The sequence below is a fragment of the Grampus griseus genome (genome assembly GCF_964374135.1).
Source record: "Grampus griseus genome assembly, chromosome: 3".
NCBI lineage: Eukaryota > Metazoa > Chordata > Mammalia > Artiodactyla > Delphinidae > Grampus > Grampus griseus.
Window position 1 is genome coordinate 100,980,321 of NC_139019.1, and position 19,449 is coordinate 100,999,769.

Sequence of the window (19,449 nt, forward strand, 5' to 3'; positions counted from 1 at the left end):
TTTAAATTTAAATTAATCAAAGTTAAGTAAAATAATACTTCAGTTTCTCAGTCACCCTAGCCGCATTTCCAGTGCTCAGTAGCTGCTTGTGGCTAGTGGTTCCCATATTGGATAGTGTAGTTATAGAACACTTCCGTCATTGACAGCACTGCTAGATATCTCAAGTAGTGTTAAAAAAAAAAAAAAAAAAAAAACCCGCCAAAAGCTTTTACTGGTTATGAAATGTTATCTCTTTGTGAAGAATGCTCATTGCATTTGTTTTGAGAATAATAAAATGCTGTATGTGTATGATGACTTGGAAAGAATCAAAGTGCTTTAGAAAGGAGAGTCCCGTTTAGCTGCTGAATGACATGAGATCCTACAAAGAGTGAAGCTGAACACAGCACTTGACTATGCCAGTCCTCCTGGGCTGCCTCTGGTATGACACATCAAAGCGAGCAGAACTTGGGATTTGAAATTGATTGTATCCAAAAGTTTAATAAATTAAGGCTTACTTTTTAATTGTTTTTGGTTGATGATGATATTTTCTTTTATTTTTTCACTTTTTTATCCCTTTAGTATTTGTAGAACTTTTCAAGCCCCACCCTTTATTCTATGAGTCTTTTTTTATAATATCCAATTTTTAAAGGTTACACTCCATTTACAGTTACTACAAAATATTGGCTCTATTCCCCATGTTGTACAATGCATCCTGGAGCCTATCTCACACCCAGTAGTTTGTACCTGCCACTCCCCCACCACAGTATTGACCCTTTGACCAGACCTTGAAAAGTTAATGAGAATGTTAGTCATCACAATAAAAAGCTGAGTAATGGCAACTGATTCTGTGCCCCCAAAGCCCTTTAGCTGTAACCTGAGAGGTGAGGAGTCAGGGTGTGCTACTAAAAACATCCATACAGAGTCTTAAATCCTGTGGTCAGTTGTCCCAAAAGAAGTTGTGATGTCTGAGATTCTATGGTGATGATGATGTTTTCTAAGTAAGCCCTGCTCTTGGGTTTGAAGATTTCATTCTGTCTTGAATGTATTCCTATGCCCTTAGATGAACTCTAGGATACAATTAATGTTAAAATTACTTTTTGAGCATTTCTTTTTATTCATTTTTAGGAAATATTGAAAATCTAGGGAAAGAAGTATCTTGTCTGTATTTTCTGAGGCCTAACTTTCCATATATTTCTAGGCTGAGAGAGAGAATCTGTTAACACAGTGGCAAATAGAGTACACATTTTAGTTCTGAATTCTACATGAAATCAGTTTCTGTGATGGTGAATATGACCATATGCTCTAAAATCTTACTCTTTAAGGTACCAGGATTAAAGGGATATCACTTTGTTTTTTGAGATCAACTAAAGTTGGGTCTTGTATTTTGCTACTAGATTTTCTTCTTGCTCTGAATTCTCAACTGTTTACCAAGTAAGTTTAAATGGTCTGTATTCTAGTTAGCATGACTAGACACACAAAACCGTGGAAAGCTCTCCCTGCAGGGCACTGGCTGGTACACACGATGGAGGATGGAGGTCACATCGTCGATGCTGTCTACTGTGAGGCCATGTCTTGGACAGATCCTTAGGTGGCACGTGCTTGTTGATTATCTGAAAGCAGGAGCAGAACATGATGGGATGTGAGAGGGCATCTAGTTCAGTCCATCCTGCTTACCAGAGAGATGAGGAGATGGAGAGTCAGGGATGTTGGGCGACTTGTCAAGTCCCACAGCTAATTGGGGCCAGAGGCTAAAGCAGGACTCACCTCTCCCATCTCGCCCATTCGAGGTTGTTCCATTCAGTCAGCTGAATTCTGCAAAGTTTTAAAAGCTGTCACGGGATACCTAGCAAATACCGCTCAGGCTGGTACTGGCCAAGGTGATGTTTTATAATCTGATTTGCCTTTCATTGGTGTTACCTTGATATAAGAATTCAGCATAAGCCTCTCTGTGGTCATCTCTTCTGTGTGTAAATCTTTGCCACCTTGACTATTAGCATAAAAAGGATGGAATGACTTCTGACTATAGGAAATAAATCACCCCAACTTTTGACAGCAGAGTCAGAAAAAAAAGATTAATTGGTTTTATTTAGTGGCTAATTGTTTATTGTGATAGCTATTAAAAATAGATAACCAGAGGCTAATAAATGTTAATGGTCCTTCACTATTAGAAAAATCAATTGTCAGTGGATATAGCATATATTCATATATTATTTTGTTTATAATCTTCAATACATTTAAAAAATTCACCCCTGAGAGAATGATTTCTTGAGGACTCCTTTAAGGTTAATGGTTACTACAAAGAATAATTTTGACAAAAGGATATTTTCATCTACATATGATTTTAATGGCTTCAAAGCTTTATTTCATGATTGTAATAAAATGCATGTGCAATTTGTCAAGTTTGATAAACTCCTTACCAAGGACTCTTATATATATTTCTTTGAAACTTGTTTGAGAGCAGTTAGATAGATTTCTAAATGTAAGTAATTAAAATTGTATAGTATTGAGTTATTGACCAATCCCAGACTATTAATCAAGCTAAAAAATTCTACAATCAGTGCTCAGTGCGCTGAAGCCTGGTAAAATAATCGTATTTGTGTTCAGTGAGGCAAGTAGCCACAATTAAGCACTTCACTTGACAAATGAGAGGGTACACTTTATTTTGCATGTAATTGAATTGTTGTACATGCTCGGTCACCATTGTTTCCTAGCCCTTCATTTTGGTTTCTGGTCATTGGAGCTTATGCATTTGTTAAAGGTAGAGCAATTAAGTCTGCTTTTGCCATTGGCTTTCTAAACGCAGCCAGAAATTTCTGAGCCACAAACCAAGGCTTCCTGAGCTCTGGTAATATCGCTCATGACAGATTATTAATTTTCTCAAGAAAAATTTTGATAAACAAATTAGAGCCCTGTCAAGGAATGATATGAAATAGCCTCGAATAGGGAAAACTCCCCAGGTTTTATATCACTCACCAGATTCTGCTTAAGTAAGCAGAAGAACTTCTGTAGAGAAGACAGAATTTTAATTTATTTTATGAAAACCAAAAATTGATTTCTTTCTCATGAGCTGAAAAGAATGCGCTCTGATAATCTTGCTAATTATCAGGTATTTGTCACAACTTCCTTCCATTTGCTTTTGCATCCCAGTCCTCCTGCAAGCATAGTGACATCCTGTCATTTCTGTGCTGCTATAAATCATTGCTTGCTACCAGATTAAACTGGGGAGCCGAAGTTCACGAAAAAAAGACCCAGTGGATAAATATGAGTTTAGGTCGGGGCGGGGAGAGAGTAAGTAGAAGTCAGGATTTCTTTTACAAAGAAACAAATCTGGGTGCACGCCTGTGTTGGCCTGTGCACTATCACACAACCCCAAGTTGGGGATGTGCTATAGACAGACCCCAGGACAGTCTAGTATCTATCAAAACACACATGCAGCTTGCTGACTTGCCTGCATCTTTACCTGGGACTTAGAATAAGGTCCAGAGTCACCCTAGAGTGACCTTGGCATCAAGAGCTTATTTCCTTTGAAGACAGTTTATCCTCACTTTTCTGAACTGACAGAGATCATAACATCCGCTTTCCCTGAGAGGATTATCGTAAAGATTAAACTAGATCATTGATGTTAAAGCACTTTGAAAAGTTAAAGTGCCCCAGAATTACGAGAGACAATTACATATCTTCTCTTGTACTGTTGTGCTTCATCAAGTCTGTACTCTCAACGCTCCAATATTTGCCTGGGGGTGGGGCTCAAAACAAGAAATAGGAGTTCTTGAAATGGTATGGCTAATACCGGAAAGGAATATTCTTTGGGGAATGAACGGCTCTCATCAGCTCTGTTAATTTTGTTCGTGTGGCAACAAGTATAGCCATGAGAACCTAGCAGCCCCAGTGCTATGCTTTGTTACAGAAACTGAGAGAACGTCCCCAGAACGTTTTGGCCCTTGCCTCGTGATGCTAACGTCTGCTGACTGACATAGAACGTAATGACCAGGCAGTGTCTTCATTTGTTTCAGACCATACCAGTGCGGCCACTGCTCCCAGTCCTTTTCCCAGCCTTCAGAACTGAGGAACCACGTGGTCACTCACTCCAGTGACCGGCCTTTCAAATGTGGCTACTGTGGTCGTGCCTTTGCTGGGGCCACCACGCTCAACAACCACATCCGAACCCACACTGGAGAAAAGCCCTTCAAGTAAGTAGCGGCTCGCACCGTATCCCTTCTTTCTCTGAGCCTTTCCTGAGAGCCGGCAGACAAGGTGGCCCAGCACTGCCTGGCTCAGCCAACTGGTGGAGGACGCTGAAAGTCAGCGTCCAGGCTGCAAAAGGCCCCGCTTGTTTAGTGGTCGATACTGGGGAAATGAAGTCAGGAAATTTATACACTGATCCTGGGTTGAGCTGTGCAACCTTGGACGTGAGACGTTCTTCGTGGTCTGTTTTCTCACCAGTAAAATCAGGAAGTAGGAGTAAGTAACTTTAAGATTCTTTCTGGTTTCTGAGGGTCTGTGCTTCTAGAATTTGAGCTAGGAGGCATGCAGAATACCATCTCTGGCCATCAGCAAGCAAGTCCCCTGACCATCATCGAGGTGGCCACAATCGAGGACAGCTGAATGAATTGTCTCTTGGGAAATCTGAACCCTTTAGGATTCTGATGAACGATTTCCTCCTCTTTTATATTTGTTAAGGGAGTTTGAATCTATTATAGCAGCCAATTGGTAGCTTTTCAGCGTGCCCTTTGGATCTCAGACTTATCATGTTAATGCAAAAAAGAAAAACCAAACCAAACATAGGGCATATCTGAGTCCTTGAGGATTCAGGGAATGTGGAAAGAGAACGGAATTCCAAGGGCTTTGGCAAGGTAAGGGCACCTGAGCGAGAGACTATGTTTCTGGATATAGCACAGTCATGAAAACGGTGGACATCTGAATCCTGCAAGATGGTCTCTTCATTCACTCACTCACTCATTCATTCATTCATGTATATATGTGTTCATTCATTCAGCAAATATTTATTGAACACCTTCTTTTGTACTAGGCACCCTGCTAGGCAAAAGAGATATAAAGGTGAATGAAACTCAGCTCCCTAGTCTTTGAAGACCTCATAGTTTATGGGGAAGCCCAATTAATAAGCAAGTATTACCACCTAGGGGAAGGGTGCAAAAGTGAAAAACAATAAGGCATGTATATACAGTGTTTCAGGGTAGCACGAAAGTGGAGTAATCAGTGCTATCTGGAGAAGATGATGTTTAAGATGTGTTTTGAATGATGAGTAGGAGTTTTCCAGACATACAAAGGAAAGGAGGCTTTCTGATAGCCCATGTGGGACATGGAAAGGCTTGGGAGGGTGAGCCAGCTTGGGTGAGTGGTTGGTCATCTCAGAGCAGATTTTACTGTCTGTGTGATAGACTCTTTTTTGTTCAACTCTCTTATATCTCTCTTTCCTCATTTGCCATAATGACTTTCCTTGATGAAGGAGGAACATGAAAAGGGCGTGGATGAACAGCCTATTTACCTTCTGTAGGACAAGATCAAGCAAGAAAGGAAATGATTCAGGCAGTAGGAGGTGAATCCCCTTTCTTGGTCTCAGCCAAGGAGTCTTCCCAGAGTCTCATTACCCATGCTTTTCCCTCTGGACCTGCTGGCGTAGCATGCAGTTGCCATGGTGCTCGGCCTGAGACGGGGCTCAGCTTGGGGTGGCAGAGTCCTGCTGGTCTGGGTCCTGCCTGCCTTGGTGTCTGCCAGGAGAGGGAGAGGCTCATAAAAGGCTGTCATCTTTACCCACCTCCCCATGAATTAGTTACCTTTATTTGTTATTCTTAACTGTTTTCCATTGAGGTTTAATTTATGATATTAATTGTGAAAAGTTTTAATTTTTGTCTGTGTACACAGGTGGGGCTTATTTACTGCATAAAGGCATCTGGCTGAGGGCACTGGATGGGGTCTAAACATCCAACCTGCACTACGCCAGCCAAGCTGTGCCCTCTGGGGCTGCCATAGCCCCAGGGGGCCCTTTTTTTAAATCTACCCTTAAGGGCCGGGTAGGTTAGCACAGTCCTCGAGTTCCCTATGGCAGGTGTCTGTGTCTGCACAGTGGGCTTTGTCATTTCCCCTAGGCCCTCGGGGGTTCACAGATTCTGGTTTCACCACTGTTCTAGATGTAGAAGATGACAGTGGCACATTCCCTGTGCCTTTGAGCAAGAGAGCTCTTCAAAAGCAGAGACGCAGGAGGACTGACAATCCTCCTGGCCCCTTACATTAGAGAGGGTAGCCAGATGGATACAGTGCCAGGAATCAGATTGATTTTTATCTTGTTGCTGTGTAAATAGATTTTAGTAATTAATTGAAGAGGTTTCAGGGTCAGCGTGGGAAATAGATTTCTATTAATGTTCAGGTGTTACTTAAGTATAACCTCGTTGACTCCAGTCAGTTTTTTTTTCTTAACATCCTGTTTTTGTCCTGTTTCCAATAGAGGTGCCATTTTAACTTAATTTTAATTCATCAGATTAATATTTGAAGGGCTTTAGTACTTGTACGTTTTTCCTTTCTCAAAGTATTTTTGGGGACCATAACCTGATTTCATCTGGAAAAACAAAAAAGGAAACACCAGACTTGGTTGGATTAGATTCACTGTGCCTGTTTTAGTTCCTCCTGCTTCTTCTCATATTAGGATAGCCATATGCTGTAGAGTTTGTTTTTTTAAATTTATCAAATGTTAAACATATTGCCAGGGGAGAACTGAGTGTACGTGTATTTTATAAGTGCAAGATTTAAACGTCTTCTAGGAAATGGAAAGCTAAATCCTTCAGTGTATACAACCAGATCATTCAGGATTGAACTACCCCAAGGGAATTTTGGGAATCTTCCAACCATAGCTCATGGATATCCATCCCATAGACATTTGTAAATATTATGAGGATATCCTTTTACAAGCCTATAAAACAAACATTCAAAAAAAGTTTATTGCAGATTAGTCAATAAAATGGATTTTTCCACAATGGTTAATTTTACTACTTCAACTAATGGGTATTGGCTGAAACAATGTTGCAAAGAAAGAAAAGAATCTTGTAAAGATGCACAACCCATGCCCCAAATGGCTCAGTCCCCAAATTGTCCTACCCACCCAGGGCCTGGGAGGCCTTTGCAAGATTGTTAGGGGCCAGGCCACAACAGGGGAAAGCCTTTTCTAGCTTCTAAAATCTTCTGCTGAAAAGTGATTTTTCAGGGCAGATCAAGATTATTGCCATACAAGAAGCCTGGAGAAGATTTGGCAGTAAGAGATGAGAGTTTCACTCCAGGCTTTGTCTCACAATCTGATTGGCTGAAATGCCACTGAAAGACTCCATCCCCCATGCTCTAGGTAGATCATGGGCTTGTCAGCAGCTAACCTAGGCTGTGGATGCAGAATTTATAAGGTGAAGGAGATCATAGGAGAAGCACATATCAAAGGATCATATTGAAGTTTGTACTTTCCGTTTGTACTGTGAGGCTGGAAGTCGTGGAGAACAAGGAACAAAATCAAGACATCATTTCATCTCACAGCAATTGCCAAGCACTTTATTGAAAAGAGGAAAGAAGGAAGGAGGGAAGGAAGGAAGTTGTCAGTTTCAAACTTACTCTTTACAGTGAGAACCCCTTCTCCTTCTCTGTTACTAAACATAATCTCTCAACATCTCAGAGAGGCCGCTCTGCCCAGGATCCATGTGAGCTGCTTGATGCCTGGCCTTTGCGCCTGGGAAGACCAGGACTTTCCATAGGAGAGTTTCTTTTCTTCGTCTTCATTAGAAGCAGGGGAAATACCACTAAGTTTGTGCCTTAAGTGAAGACAGTTTGGCTCAGTATAAAAAATAATCAAAGGATATTCCAAAGAACATCTGATATTTTAGCAAGATCTAGGCAAAATCAAAGCAAACCAAAAAAACACATCAGTAAAATGCATTAAGCACATCATACGTACGAAGCAATTTGGTTTCATTCAGGAAATATTTGGTGACAGGCCATAGAGGACCAGAAAGAAAGCTTCCTGTAGGTTTTCTGTGAACAGAACTTGACATCGTTTTGCACATCTGTCAGTTTCAGATGACGATTGTTAAGCTCCCTCTGTACCTATAAGCCAGTCGACTATCACATTAAGTAAAGGATGATCTCAAATCTAAAAGGAACTCAAGTCTCATTAAGATGCCCACACTGGCAGAAAGTTGGGGAATTTCTCTTTGCTGAAATATTTGGATGGCTTTCCACTTCACTGTTCCTGCAATGTTTCCTTAAAGGCTGTGACGTCAGCACTGAGAGGAAGACCCTGTGTGCCAGAGCAGTTTTAGTCTCCTGGATCATTACCCGCATCTTTCTTTCTTTCTTATTCTGCTAAACCGCATGAAATCCAGGCCTGGAGGTGCCCATGACCAGTCACTTGGCTGGGATTGTAGTTCAGGGTTAATTCCGTGCCAACCCAGCTGAAATCCAACTCTGACCCGCCAGAACCTAAGCATTTGCATTGAGTCTGTCCTTCTGATGTGTTCCATTAAGCCATGAAAATAATTTGTGAAGGGATTTTTGTTCTGAAATTAAAGATGATGAACATAAAACTGAGGCTCTCCCCTTATTTAAAAATATTTTTACGTCAAGTTCTCTTTATATCCTTAATTATACAAATTACATTCTTATCATTACCAACACACGTAGGTATTCTTTCTAGTAGCCCACTTTCCTCAAGAAGGGGAAATTCCTAGGAAAAGGATCTAAGTTAAGGTAATTTTCTACACATCTGCATGTGTTTTTACTCACACTTGGTGAGCAGATGGCCCTAGAGATGATTTTTCAGTGATGATCTCAGGAGAGCCCTATAGACTTAGTAAATTTCCTGACTATGACAACAGATGGTTCCGTGAGTGTAAATATCTGTGAGGCAGTTAGGCAAACACAGGAGAAAAATGTTAACTCCCCTCTTACTGTCTCTGCCCAGTCTGGGTGTTTAATATTACATATAGACATACACATTTGCCTTATGTGAAGCACTACACCTCCCACTTCTGAATTTTTTATATTCTGATACACAAGATCAAAGGTGCAAAAACATGACCTAGGTAACTAGTCATAACTTATAACTTTGAAACTATTCTCTCCTTGAAATTGATTCTAGAGCTTCACAATTTTAAAAAAGGAATATAATAATTTGAAAGTTTGTCAAGCAGTGAAAGGTAGTATATTTTGACACACTAATTTAGTAACTAATCAGTTTTCTAATAAACAATCAGCAATTCACTAGCATGTCATCAGCACTTCAGGAGCTCTGGAGAAGGGATGAGCTGCCCATGGATGTTAATGAATACACCAAAAATCATTAGCTGATCAATACTTCTGAGTTATTTTCATTGAGCTGATAGGTCTGATACATTAAAGCTGACATTATACATTTGTCAAGATCACAGTGCAGTTTTTAACAGTGGAACAGGCTGCTAAAAATATCCCCCGAAAGACAATTGAAGAAACACAACTTCCTCATGCTGACACATTCAGCTGGTGAAGGAGCCCTGAAAAATCCAAGCGTGATAGTCAAGCTCCAGCCTCCCAACAATAAAACATATGCAAGACTCCCTAGTAGGGATAGATGTGTTTTATTTTTATAGGTAATTATTTCCCTGGCAAGGCACTTTGTATAATTTACTCAAAAGGAAAAAGACAGGGCTGCCTACCGGGTAGCGGGGCACGTGGCAAGTGATTGGGCGTGTGTGGATTTTCTTCCGATGGCTTTACCACAGCCCTACTAGTGCAGGGACCTGAGACCGAAGGTTGCATTATTTAGAAGAAGAACAACTGTCTGCAGCTCTCCTGAGTATCTTTTCCTTTTAAGGTTTCAGGAGAGGACATTAGGGGGAGTGCTGAGGGGGCTGCTGTGCCCCAATGGGTGCTCGGCCAGTGCTCCAGGCAGCCCAGACAAGTGGAATAGTGACAGGGAAGCCACTGTCCGTGCCCAGCTTGCTGCAGCAGTGTGCGTGTGTGTGTGTGTGTGTGTGTGTGTGTGTGTTTTGAAGGTTGTGTAGCCATCAAGCTAGTCGGTGTGTGTTGCAGGGAAGATGGCTTAGGCCCAGGGTCTCTAGGTTAGCATTTTTTTTAAGTTAAGGAGAGGAGGAGATATTCCTGAAGTGCGATGCCAGCGTTCTCCTTATCAGACACACCAACCCTTAATTACGGCCCACGTGTACATTCTTCCTGCTGTGCCTTGTAGAGGTGAATTCGAAGCACACAAACATTGGCTGATTTCGGGTTTTTCTGAGTCCCCTATCCCAATGCAAACATTTTTTAACCCTAACTTCGGTGGAGCTGTGATACTCTAGCTTTTGCCCCAAAGCGGTCACCCACACCCACCCGCCACAGTCGCTGAAAACTAATGCACTGCTTCTTCCAGTTTCCGAATTCAAAGATGATGGCTCTCTGGCTGCTGTGCTGAGGGGAGTAGAAGTCCCGATTTTAAATTAGCAGCAGGTGAAATTCTATTTGTCATCAATTTCTCTTTGGGGTTACGGAGCAGAAAACTGCAGACAAGCTGCTGCTTTGATGGCTCACTCCTAAAAATCTCTTTTTGTTCTTTATCTATTTGAACTGACAGTGATCAGAGCTGCAGCAGGACAGGGCTCTCTGGAGAAATCACCTTCCCTCTGCCTATTGACAGATCCCTCTGTTCTGCATCAGCCGGGCTTTGTCCCATCACAGGCATCCAGGCCTTGGAAGGAGCCACCAATTAAACCTCTTGAGCCAGTAAAATCTGAAGCCACTTTGGAGTGTCTGTTCTGATTAGGCAGGATGAGAGGAAGTCCATCAACCTGCAGGCCCTGCTCCCTGGTCTCAATTTTCTCTCTTGCCTCCACCAGGTGCGAGAGGTGTGAGAGGAGCTTCACGCAGGCCACCCAGCTGAGCCGACACCAGCGGATGCCCAATGAGTGCAAGCCAATAACCGAGAGCCCAGAATCAATCGAAGTGGATTAACTGATTGACTGGTTGGAATTAAACTTCAAGGAAAGTCATGATTAAATGTCACGGACACTTAAGCAAAACCAAAGATTTCCTCTGAGCAACTTTCAATCAGTCCCGGAAAACCAAAAGCAGTAATAAAATAAGTAAGATGTTAAGAGATATTGATCCTGGCGTGGAAGTCAGACCAGGAGAGAGATTATTTATTTATGACTAGGGATGAGACTCATTTCAGTGGACGACTAACCTGGGATGGCTCACATTTCCAGTCCCACCGTGTATTTGCTTTGTTTCTAAAAAGCTTTTTTAAACTGTTATTTAATACCAAAGGGAGGAATCGGATGGGTTCTTCTGCCCACAGTGTGACTAAGAATGCACAGGGACTCGTTTCTCGTTGCACCTTTTTTAGTAGCATGATTCAAGGGGACCCATTGTACAGCCCTCTTCCTGCTGTTTCTGTTTGGCCTGGCCTGCCTCAGGCTGCCCAGCAGGGACCACAGATTCGGGAGCCAGAGCCTTCGCTGAGTCCAGGCCATCTTCAGCCCCACGGGTGCTCCATTTCTGTGTTTTCCACACTTACTATTTCTCGTGCACTTTTCTCACGGCTCCTTCCATCCAGCAGCCTGGTCTTGATGCAGAAGAACCTGGAAGTGGAAGAAGATGGTTTAAAATTCAAAATTCAAGGGGAAAAAGAAATGGGGACTTAACAGTGTCCTGTCAAGATTTCAAAAACATTTAAAATGTACGGAGCTTCATAATACAGTATATTGTTCTGAAGCAGCTAGTGAGAAAATTTTGTTTTCAATAACATTTTAGCTTAAAAAAAAACACGAAAATAAAGTTCTTCAGTATGAGGCTGAATATAAGGTATTAGGCTTCCAGTAATTTTTTGTTGTGTCTATGAAAGTATTGAATATGTGAGCAAAAACAGTGCCAAGCCCCACTGTCAAGACCATTCTAGGCACTTTCATCTTCCTTCCTCGTACCTCCAGGGGAAGCCTGGGAGGCCCTCCTGAGTGTGGGGCATTTCTGCAAAAAATAGGTGAAAATAGCCTAGACAAGGAAACCTTGAGAGGAGGAGCCACGGACAGGGTTCTGGTTAGAAAAGACCACCCTGAACAGCTAATTTTTTCAAGAGGAGTTCCCTTCTCATCCCCTCCGGCCCTTGATAATATTCTTCTTTCAACACTGATCCACTGAAAGAGAAAGGAGTATGTACACAGTTTCACTGATCTTTGATTGAGTGCCAGGAAAATGGGTGTCACTTCAGCTACCCTTTGGGCAATTTAGCAATGGTGCTCAATCAAATTGTGTCGCATTCCACACAATAATCCCACATCAGGAAGAACTGACGGCTCTTGCATATTAGCCATTAACTCCCAGCAGCATCACGAAGACCGAGTCTACCTTGATGGCCGGTGTAAATCTGAACAGTTTAGAGTACTTACCAGCAGCCATCTCTTGTTTGTAGATCTCTTGGTCACCTGATAGCAGGACACAGCCCGTTAAGGAACTCCTTGTCTTTTTAGCCTTGCCGTTGTCTTCTCTTAGCAAAAATGTGAGACACATAACAGAACTGGCCACTGAAAGGCAAGGATAGCTGTGGTTTGGTTTAATCTACCATCATGTATTTTGTCCTCAGAAATCTTCCTCTTCTTTCCATTTCACTCCCTCATCCCTTAGCACCCATCTGCCACATTTAAAATGGAGTGAAACGGGGCCTCACTAATTGTGTTTGTAACTTATTGATATATGTCTCAAAATAATGTCTCACAGAGGAATTTGGCTAATTCTGACCTCCGTTGCCCAATCTGAAGTCGTTCCGATTTTCCTCCATTTCTTGCTGTCTCCTTGTCATGGAAGTAGTAAGCAATCTGTGCTGCTGTGTAACTGTTTCTGATGGAAAATATTTTCTTCGGTAGATTGGAATGTGTTGTGCTTTTATAGTTTCTTGCCCTAAGTGATAGAGACGTTTGACAAAAGTGTGAGCCATTGGGAAGGGTGGAGAGAATATGTAGCCATATTAACCCAAAATCTGCAAGAAAGTGACAGACTGGCTATACAGATGAGCAAACTGCTCCATTTATTCAAGTTGAAACATTTGGTTGTACTTTTTCAAAATGATAAGGGACTCATCTGTATGTTTCTAATACTGTTTTCAGTGAGAAAACCCAGTTCTGCCTTTTGCCTCATTTCACAGTTTTACACAGTGCATCCCACCCTGTGCTCATGAGCTCCCACGCGAGTATGAGAAGCCTTCACTCCAACCTTGACACCCCGCCTGGGCAGAGTCTCCATAACAGTGGTCTCTACCACTCTAGTGGCTTTGCCAGCTGATCCCAAAGTCCCACTTAATATGGCGGTAACCTCTATACTGAAAGATTCTTCTAGCCTTCTGCTCATTTAAGTCTCCTTTTCTCCTTTATTAGTAAGGGCAACTTTTAGCATGTCTTTTCTACCAAATTTGGTCTGAAAATATTTGCTACTGAACAAATAGAAAATTGGGGACATTCAAAATGTTCACATTGCTGAGCCATTGCTGACTTCTAGCAGACTGGCCTTGGCCATCAGTCTACGGGTAAGATAGGCCTATACCTGCCAATTGACTTGGAGCCCTGAAGCGGGTACCGCCATTGCTTGGGTCCCAAATGCTCTTAATTGAAGCTGGGGGTGGGGGGCAGTTCTCCTTAAAACCTCCCAACAATTGCTTTAGCCTTTTCTATTTAAAATTGACAGATATTTCCTAGGGACACTGCAAATGGGTGGTTAAACACAGCAGTCATCAAGATCTGTCAGTTTTCTTTATTAGCAACTTCCTAATTAATCATGGTATAAAAAGAAAAAAACAAAAACTCTGAGTCATTGAGGAGAGGGGAGGATATCTAAGATGAGAAAGGGAGACTGTAAGAGCTGAATCCGTGTTTGGCTTTTGGAGCAATCGTTTTTTGCCCCTTTCTATCAATGAGGACTGAATTTTTTTTTTTTTTTCCCACTATAAGACATGCCATCCTAACACATGCCAGTTTGTCTTTTAAGATAAGCTTTGCGTTTTGGTTGTCTTTGTCTTTAAAAATGACTTTTTTGGGGAAGAGATATGCTTTTATAGAGTTGTGTGGATAGTTAAAACTATGAAACTCAATCTTGTGTAATTTATATAATTTGATTCAATTAGTAAATATTTATTGAACGTCCATTCAAGTATAGCCTTATGGGGGAAAACTGTGTATAATAGAGAAGGTTTATGGTACAGTAGTGTCCACAGGGCTTACAAAAATGGATCGTACTTTGGGAAAAGTTCATTCTAGTCGAGATAAACAAAGATTTACTAACATTTACCAACTCATCAAATTTTTTTTGTCAGTTGATTGGTTCATTGTTTCATTTATTCATCAAGTATTTATTGAACTCTTATTTTGTATAAAGACCCCATTTTAGGTGTTCACCGTAAGGAGTTTTACTTAATTGGCGAGAAAATAATATTCTCCTCCTAAGCGTCTGGCTAATAGCATGGGCCTTTTAGGCCTTTAGACCATTGTCTCAGTGAAGTTACAGAGGTTGCTACAACTGGGAGAATCGGAGAGATGTAAACTCAGCTGGAGACCAGAAGGTAGCAAATTTCAAAACAAATTAAGATACACAACTTGGACGTCTTTGGCTGATCAGCCCCACTGTTGGTTCTTAGCAACAATCTCAAGATACCAGGATTAGGGTCTGGGTCTTAAGATTTTTATGACCCTATTCCAGTGATAAGGTAACAAATGGGGACAGGGCCGGAGTTACTCAGGGCAGGAGCTCTGCAGACCCTGTGTGGGTCTGAGTGGCCTTGTGAGTGTCAAGCCTTGGCAATGCAGCCCTCGTCCCCAGTGTGTGGGCTGTGGTGCTCTGAGAGGTTTCAGAGAGCACCATCAGGGTGGATATTCACTGCTGGTTGAAAGGTAGCAGTTGTTTGGTTAGGTTTGTTTTTGAACCTCACTGTCAAGCTCTTTATGCACTAAAGCTGGAGGATCTTCCTCTTCAGTGGCACCGCCTCCAAGGCCCCAGGTGCCTGGCACATCATTGCAGAACTAATTGCTAATAATTGGCTCTGAGTTGTGCATTTAAGAGACTGATGTTTCATTGCTTTTCATAGTAGAAGTAGCATCATTACTGTTATTTGTTTTGCACCGATTTTAAAAATCAAATGCAAGTGGCTGTTCAGTCGTTTAAAATGGGAAACGTGGCACATCTCACAAAGCAGGGCATTTCCAGAGCAGCATGGGGTCATGGGTCCTCCGAGCAGGCCCAGGAGCCTGTGTTGAGAAGCAAATCCATCATCCTCATATTAAGGCTACATATGTCTACAGAAACCAGGCCAGGAACAACAAATAAACTAAATAAACACATTTTCAAAAAAGTTGGTTTCAATTTTCCTTCCTTGATGTGAATTTAATTTTATTCCCCCTAGCCTTTACCAATTCCTGACACCAAATCCTGAAAGATACTAAGAGATATGCTTCTTAAAGTGATAACAGTAGGTTTCAGAAATGTCACTCATTTGTCAAGTTCCTTTCAAGGTGAAGAGGTTTGGAAGTGACAAGATGTTTAGGTCCTTATCCACCCAAGAGTTTGAGGCTTTCCCCATCACTAGCACTTATCTGAACTACCACAAAATAACAACAGAGTCCCAGGAAAAGCCACATATTTCAAGCCTTCTCAAGATTAAATTCTACAAACCCAACAATCACGTGTCACATACAACTGGCCAAGAGAGCCAAACTGAAAAGAATATTGCTTTATCTATGGAAGCCTCGCCACAGATGTTTAGCCTGTAATCCACAGTTGTGTTTAACATTTAAAATATTTATTTGATTTATTCTTTTAAGTAATGTATGTCAGATGTTTCATCAAATCAATATGAAAAATGATAAAAAAAACAAAAATATGCCATAAAACAGGGCAAAGACGTAAAACCATTGAATTGTCTGCCCTGTATACTGAGATGCTACCATTGTACTTAGGATTACAAAAGAATCTGCTGAGTATATTTTAATGGAAAAATAAAATCTGAGCTTATTCCCTCAGATGTCGGGAATAATAATAATGATAGCAATTTATATTGTGCAATCACTGTCAGGCACTGTTCTAACTGCTCAACATGGATTATCTAATTTAATCCTTGTAACATAGATACTATCATTATCCTTTTCTCCTATATACTTAATCTTATCTTAGCAGCTTTACATTTTCACCCTCCAAAACCACACGACAGTAATTTTTTAAAAGGGAAAATATCTCTTTATTCAAACTCTTTTTAAGCATATGAGCTTTTTAAAATAAACAAACACAAGTATAGTTTATTGATCAAATGAATTTGTGGAAACAATACTAAAATGTTCTCAAAATATGCGTTATTATAGTTGCTGATTTTGTATCTCTAAATCTGTGCTTCTGGACAGCAGAATTTCAAATATCCCACTGCTGGCAGGTATTGTTTTATTTTTCTAAACATGCAACTAAAATTCCACAGTAAAAGAAAAAAAATCCTCTCAAGTGTGTGATACACATTAGGACAAATGGCAACAGGCAGGAAGGCAGGTTATGTTGGACACTGGCCAAAAAAGAACTAGGCTTGAACGCTATTGACAAGTGAAAACACATCCTGAACGGGGCTAAGTGAAATCTAGTTTTCTTTCTTTGTTCTGACTGAATGCTAAGTGAGTTACTTTTCAGGCATCAATGGAGTAATTATGCAGTTGTGTCCATTAAGAATATGAGCTTCTGTGGTTAGGCTGTTGATTTAAAGCACTGAGGTAGAAAGACTGGAGTCATTACAGGTTTGATTTGTCAAAGGCACAGATAATGTAGTTCTGTGCATGGGGTACTCAAGGAACCAGTTCAAGTTCTTAGGAACAATCTAGATGAGACTATTTGTGAGAGGTATTCAAGAAGAAAGTTTACAAAACTTCTTCAGGAACTGACTTAATTACAGGGCAGTTCTTTACCATGGTCCTGAAATTACAATCTATGTTACTTTTTTCCAAATATGGATTCTAACAGGCACAATGGTTGTCAAAATGATGAACGTGTTTTCCTCGTCAGTCAAACACGGTGGGCTCCAGTTGGTATTTCCTGTTTCCTGCCTTGCAAAACATCCCTGTTGCTGCTTTTCTCCCCAAAGCTTGGCACATCACTCCTGACTGAAAACAATCTTGATATAGACTTCAACAACTTGGAGATATTTTTATATAGCATGACTCATTCATGTTTTTAAAAGCTCCTGTCACCACAGATGATAGGTGATCACCGCATGTTGGGGAAGGCGGCCATTTTAGACCAAGTGTCCACCAGCTTACTGTCCCTGTTGATCCCCATTCGAGCGTTGTCTAACGCTAAAAATCAACCCTGGTAGACTCACTTTCTCTGAACAATTTAGTACACATACTCAAGCTTCTCCCAACTTGGAGAGAATAAAATAGCAAAAAACAGGCAAAATTTCTCTCCTGGGAAGTTCTAAGTACTCTGTGAAAGAGGTTTCCCCTGGTACGAATGCAAATGCCAAGTTGGTGACTCAGATATCGAGGAAAACTTTGGCTTAGATCAGCAAAATTAGTTTGGAAACCTGATGTCCCCTTAATTTATTTTGTTATATCAAGGGGAGGGCATCCAGCTTTGTAATATGCTAATAGAAATGTGATATTTAGATGCTATCAAGGCACTGTATACATTTCCCTCATATGCTAATTTAAAATTTACTGTAAGTGTTCCCCATTGAAATAGAAATATGTCTCTCTTCAACTTCCCCGCAAAGAAAATGGCTAGAGTTAGGGCTCAGTTTCTGTTCTTGATTTTTGAGGTTTGGAAAGTTTAAATAAGTCAGTCAAGAGGATGAGGAGAAGCTCACCGTGGGTAGTGAGGATCCCTTGCTGTAAAGATACTGATGTGACAAGAACAAGTATTCTGCAGTTAGAATGGTAAACAACTGGCTTATGTTTTTTAACTTATTAAACTCACATCTTAAAAAAAACCACAAAGAACCAATGCGATGATGCATGCAGCTGTACTCTTATGATAGGATCTACCAGGATTCGATTGTGTTTAAATGAAAAACAGGCACACATTTAGAGATAATTGGCCAAGAAGTGTAAATATATTTGATTAATAAAACATCCCTATGATGACTTGATCTGCCCTTGGTTTCTTTCTAGTCCCACATTGGTCCTTTTCCCAAGTGCAAACTGTTCAATTCTAGCATGCAGCTCAGGGACCTAGTAGGCAGTCAACAAACTCTTTGGGGGAAAGTATTAGCTAGAAAATGGAATGAGAAAGCTTGTAGAACTTGCTAGCAGAAAGGTTGTTAAAATTCATGCCTGTGGTTTATTAGATATATTCAAGATTGCTCTTTTCCTCACTCCTGTGCTCTCATGCCCATTTGCTAAACCAAGTTGGGTCCCCTCTCAACGAAACTCATACACAGAGGCCCAGCCACAATTATGTGGCTGGATGGATTTGATATTTGATCTCTGGCCTTCATAAAACTTCAAGAAGTTTACTTGCTCTGTGAGTAACCTGGATCTGTGACTCTTCTCAATGTCCAAGGCCGTGGGGCTCTCAGTCAGAAAGCTAAAGTCAGCTGTTTTTCTCTTATTCTGTTAGGAAATAAAATTCCACTTGTATCTGAGAAAGAAATATATGAGCTTCAAGGATTAGCAAGGACACTGAGGCTGGAGTGGATGGAAAGAGGCAGAGATTGTAGGAGGTGAGGTTGGAGAGGTAAAGTGGGGTGGACCATTTAGAGCCTGGGTGGCCATTGTGAGAACTTGGCTGTTTCCTCTGAGTGAGGTGGGGAAAAACTGGCTCTGATGGGGCAGAGATGGGGCATGGGCTGATTGAAAAGGATCATTCTGGCTGATTTGTTGAGAATAGACTGTAGGAGAATGTGGGCTGAAGATGGGAGATGGTTAGGAGGGTATCTCAATACAGATGGAGATGATAATGTCTTCTGCTAGGGTGGAAGTGGTCAAGGTGGCCCGAAGTGGTTAACTTCTGGGCATAGTTTGAAGATTGTCAGGATTTGCTAATGGGTCGGATGCGGGCTGTTAGATAAAGGGAGGAGTCGAGGATGACTCCAAGGTATTTTAGTCTAAGCAACTGGAAGATGCACTGTTTCTGTTTGGGAGTCTACACTCCATTTTTCAGTTGCTTGTCCTTTCCATAAGCGCCAGGATGATTCCAGTATAATAAATGTGAAAACAATCCTGCCAACAGGCAGCTGCCTGACAAGGTTGTTGACTCTCCTGAGTGGCCAAGCTCAGCAGCGAACCCCAACATGGAAACAAGGAGTTTTCAGGTTGCTTCTTCTGTCATACCAAATGGATATCCCATTGTCCAGGAACAACATGCAAAAATTTCTCAAGTAAAAGATTACATCAGAAGTGAGGATCTACTTTCAAAATAGTAGTACTCAGCAGCCACCAGGCACCTGCGTTTCATTCTGGAGATTCTTTAAGAAAAGGGTGCTCTGGGGATACACAT

The 19,449-nt window shown here is 41.2% G+C and overlaps 1 protein-coding gene across 1 annotated transcript in view; it reads left to right on the forward strand.

Moving 5' to 3' along the window:
• Positions 1 to 10,953, forward strand: part of PRDM6 (PR/SET domain 6) — a gene marked incomplete at both ends in the record, with an annotated part of 99,092 nt that extends 88,139 nt beyond the window's left edge. Inside the window, 2 exons of the mRNA XM_082651686.1 lie at positions 3,993 to 4,169; positions 10,839 to 10,953. Of these exons, the coding sequence (XP_082507812.1) occupies positions 3,993 to 4,169; positions 10,839 to 10,953 (292 nt within the window). The remainder of the gene's footprint in view (positions 1 to 3,992; positions 4,170 to 10,838) is intronic.
• Between the last annotated feature and the right edge of the window lie 8,496 nt (positions 10,954 to 19,449).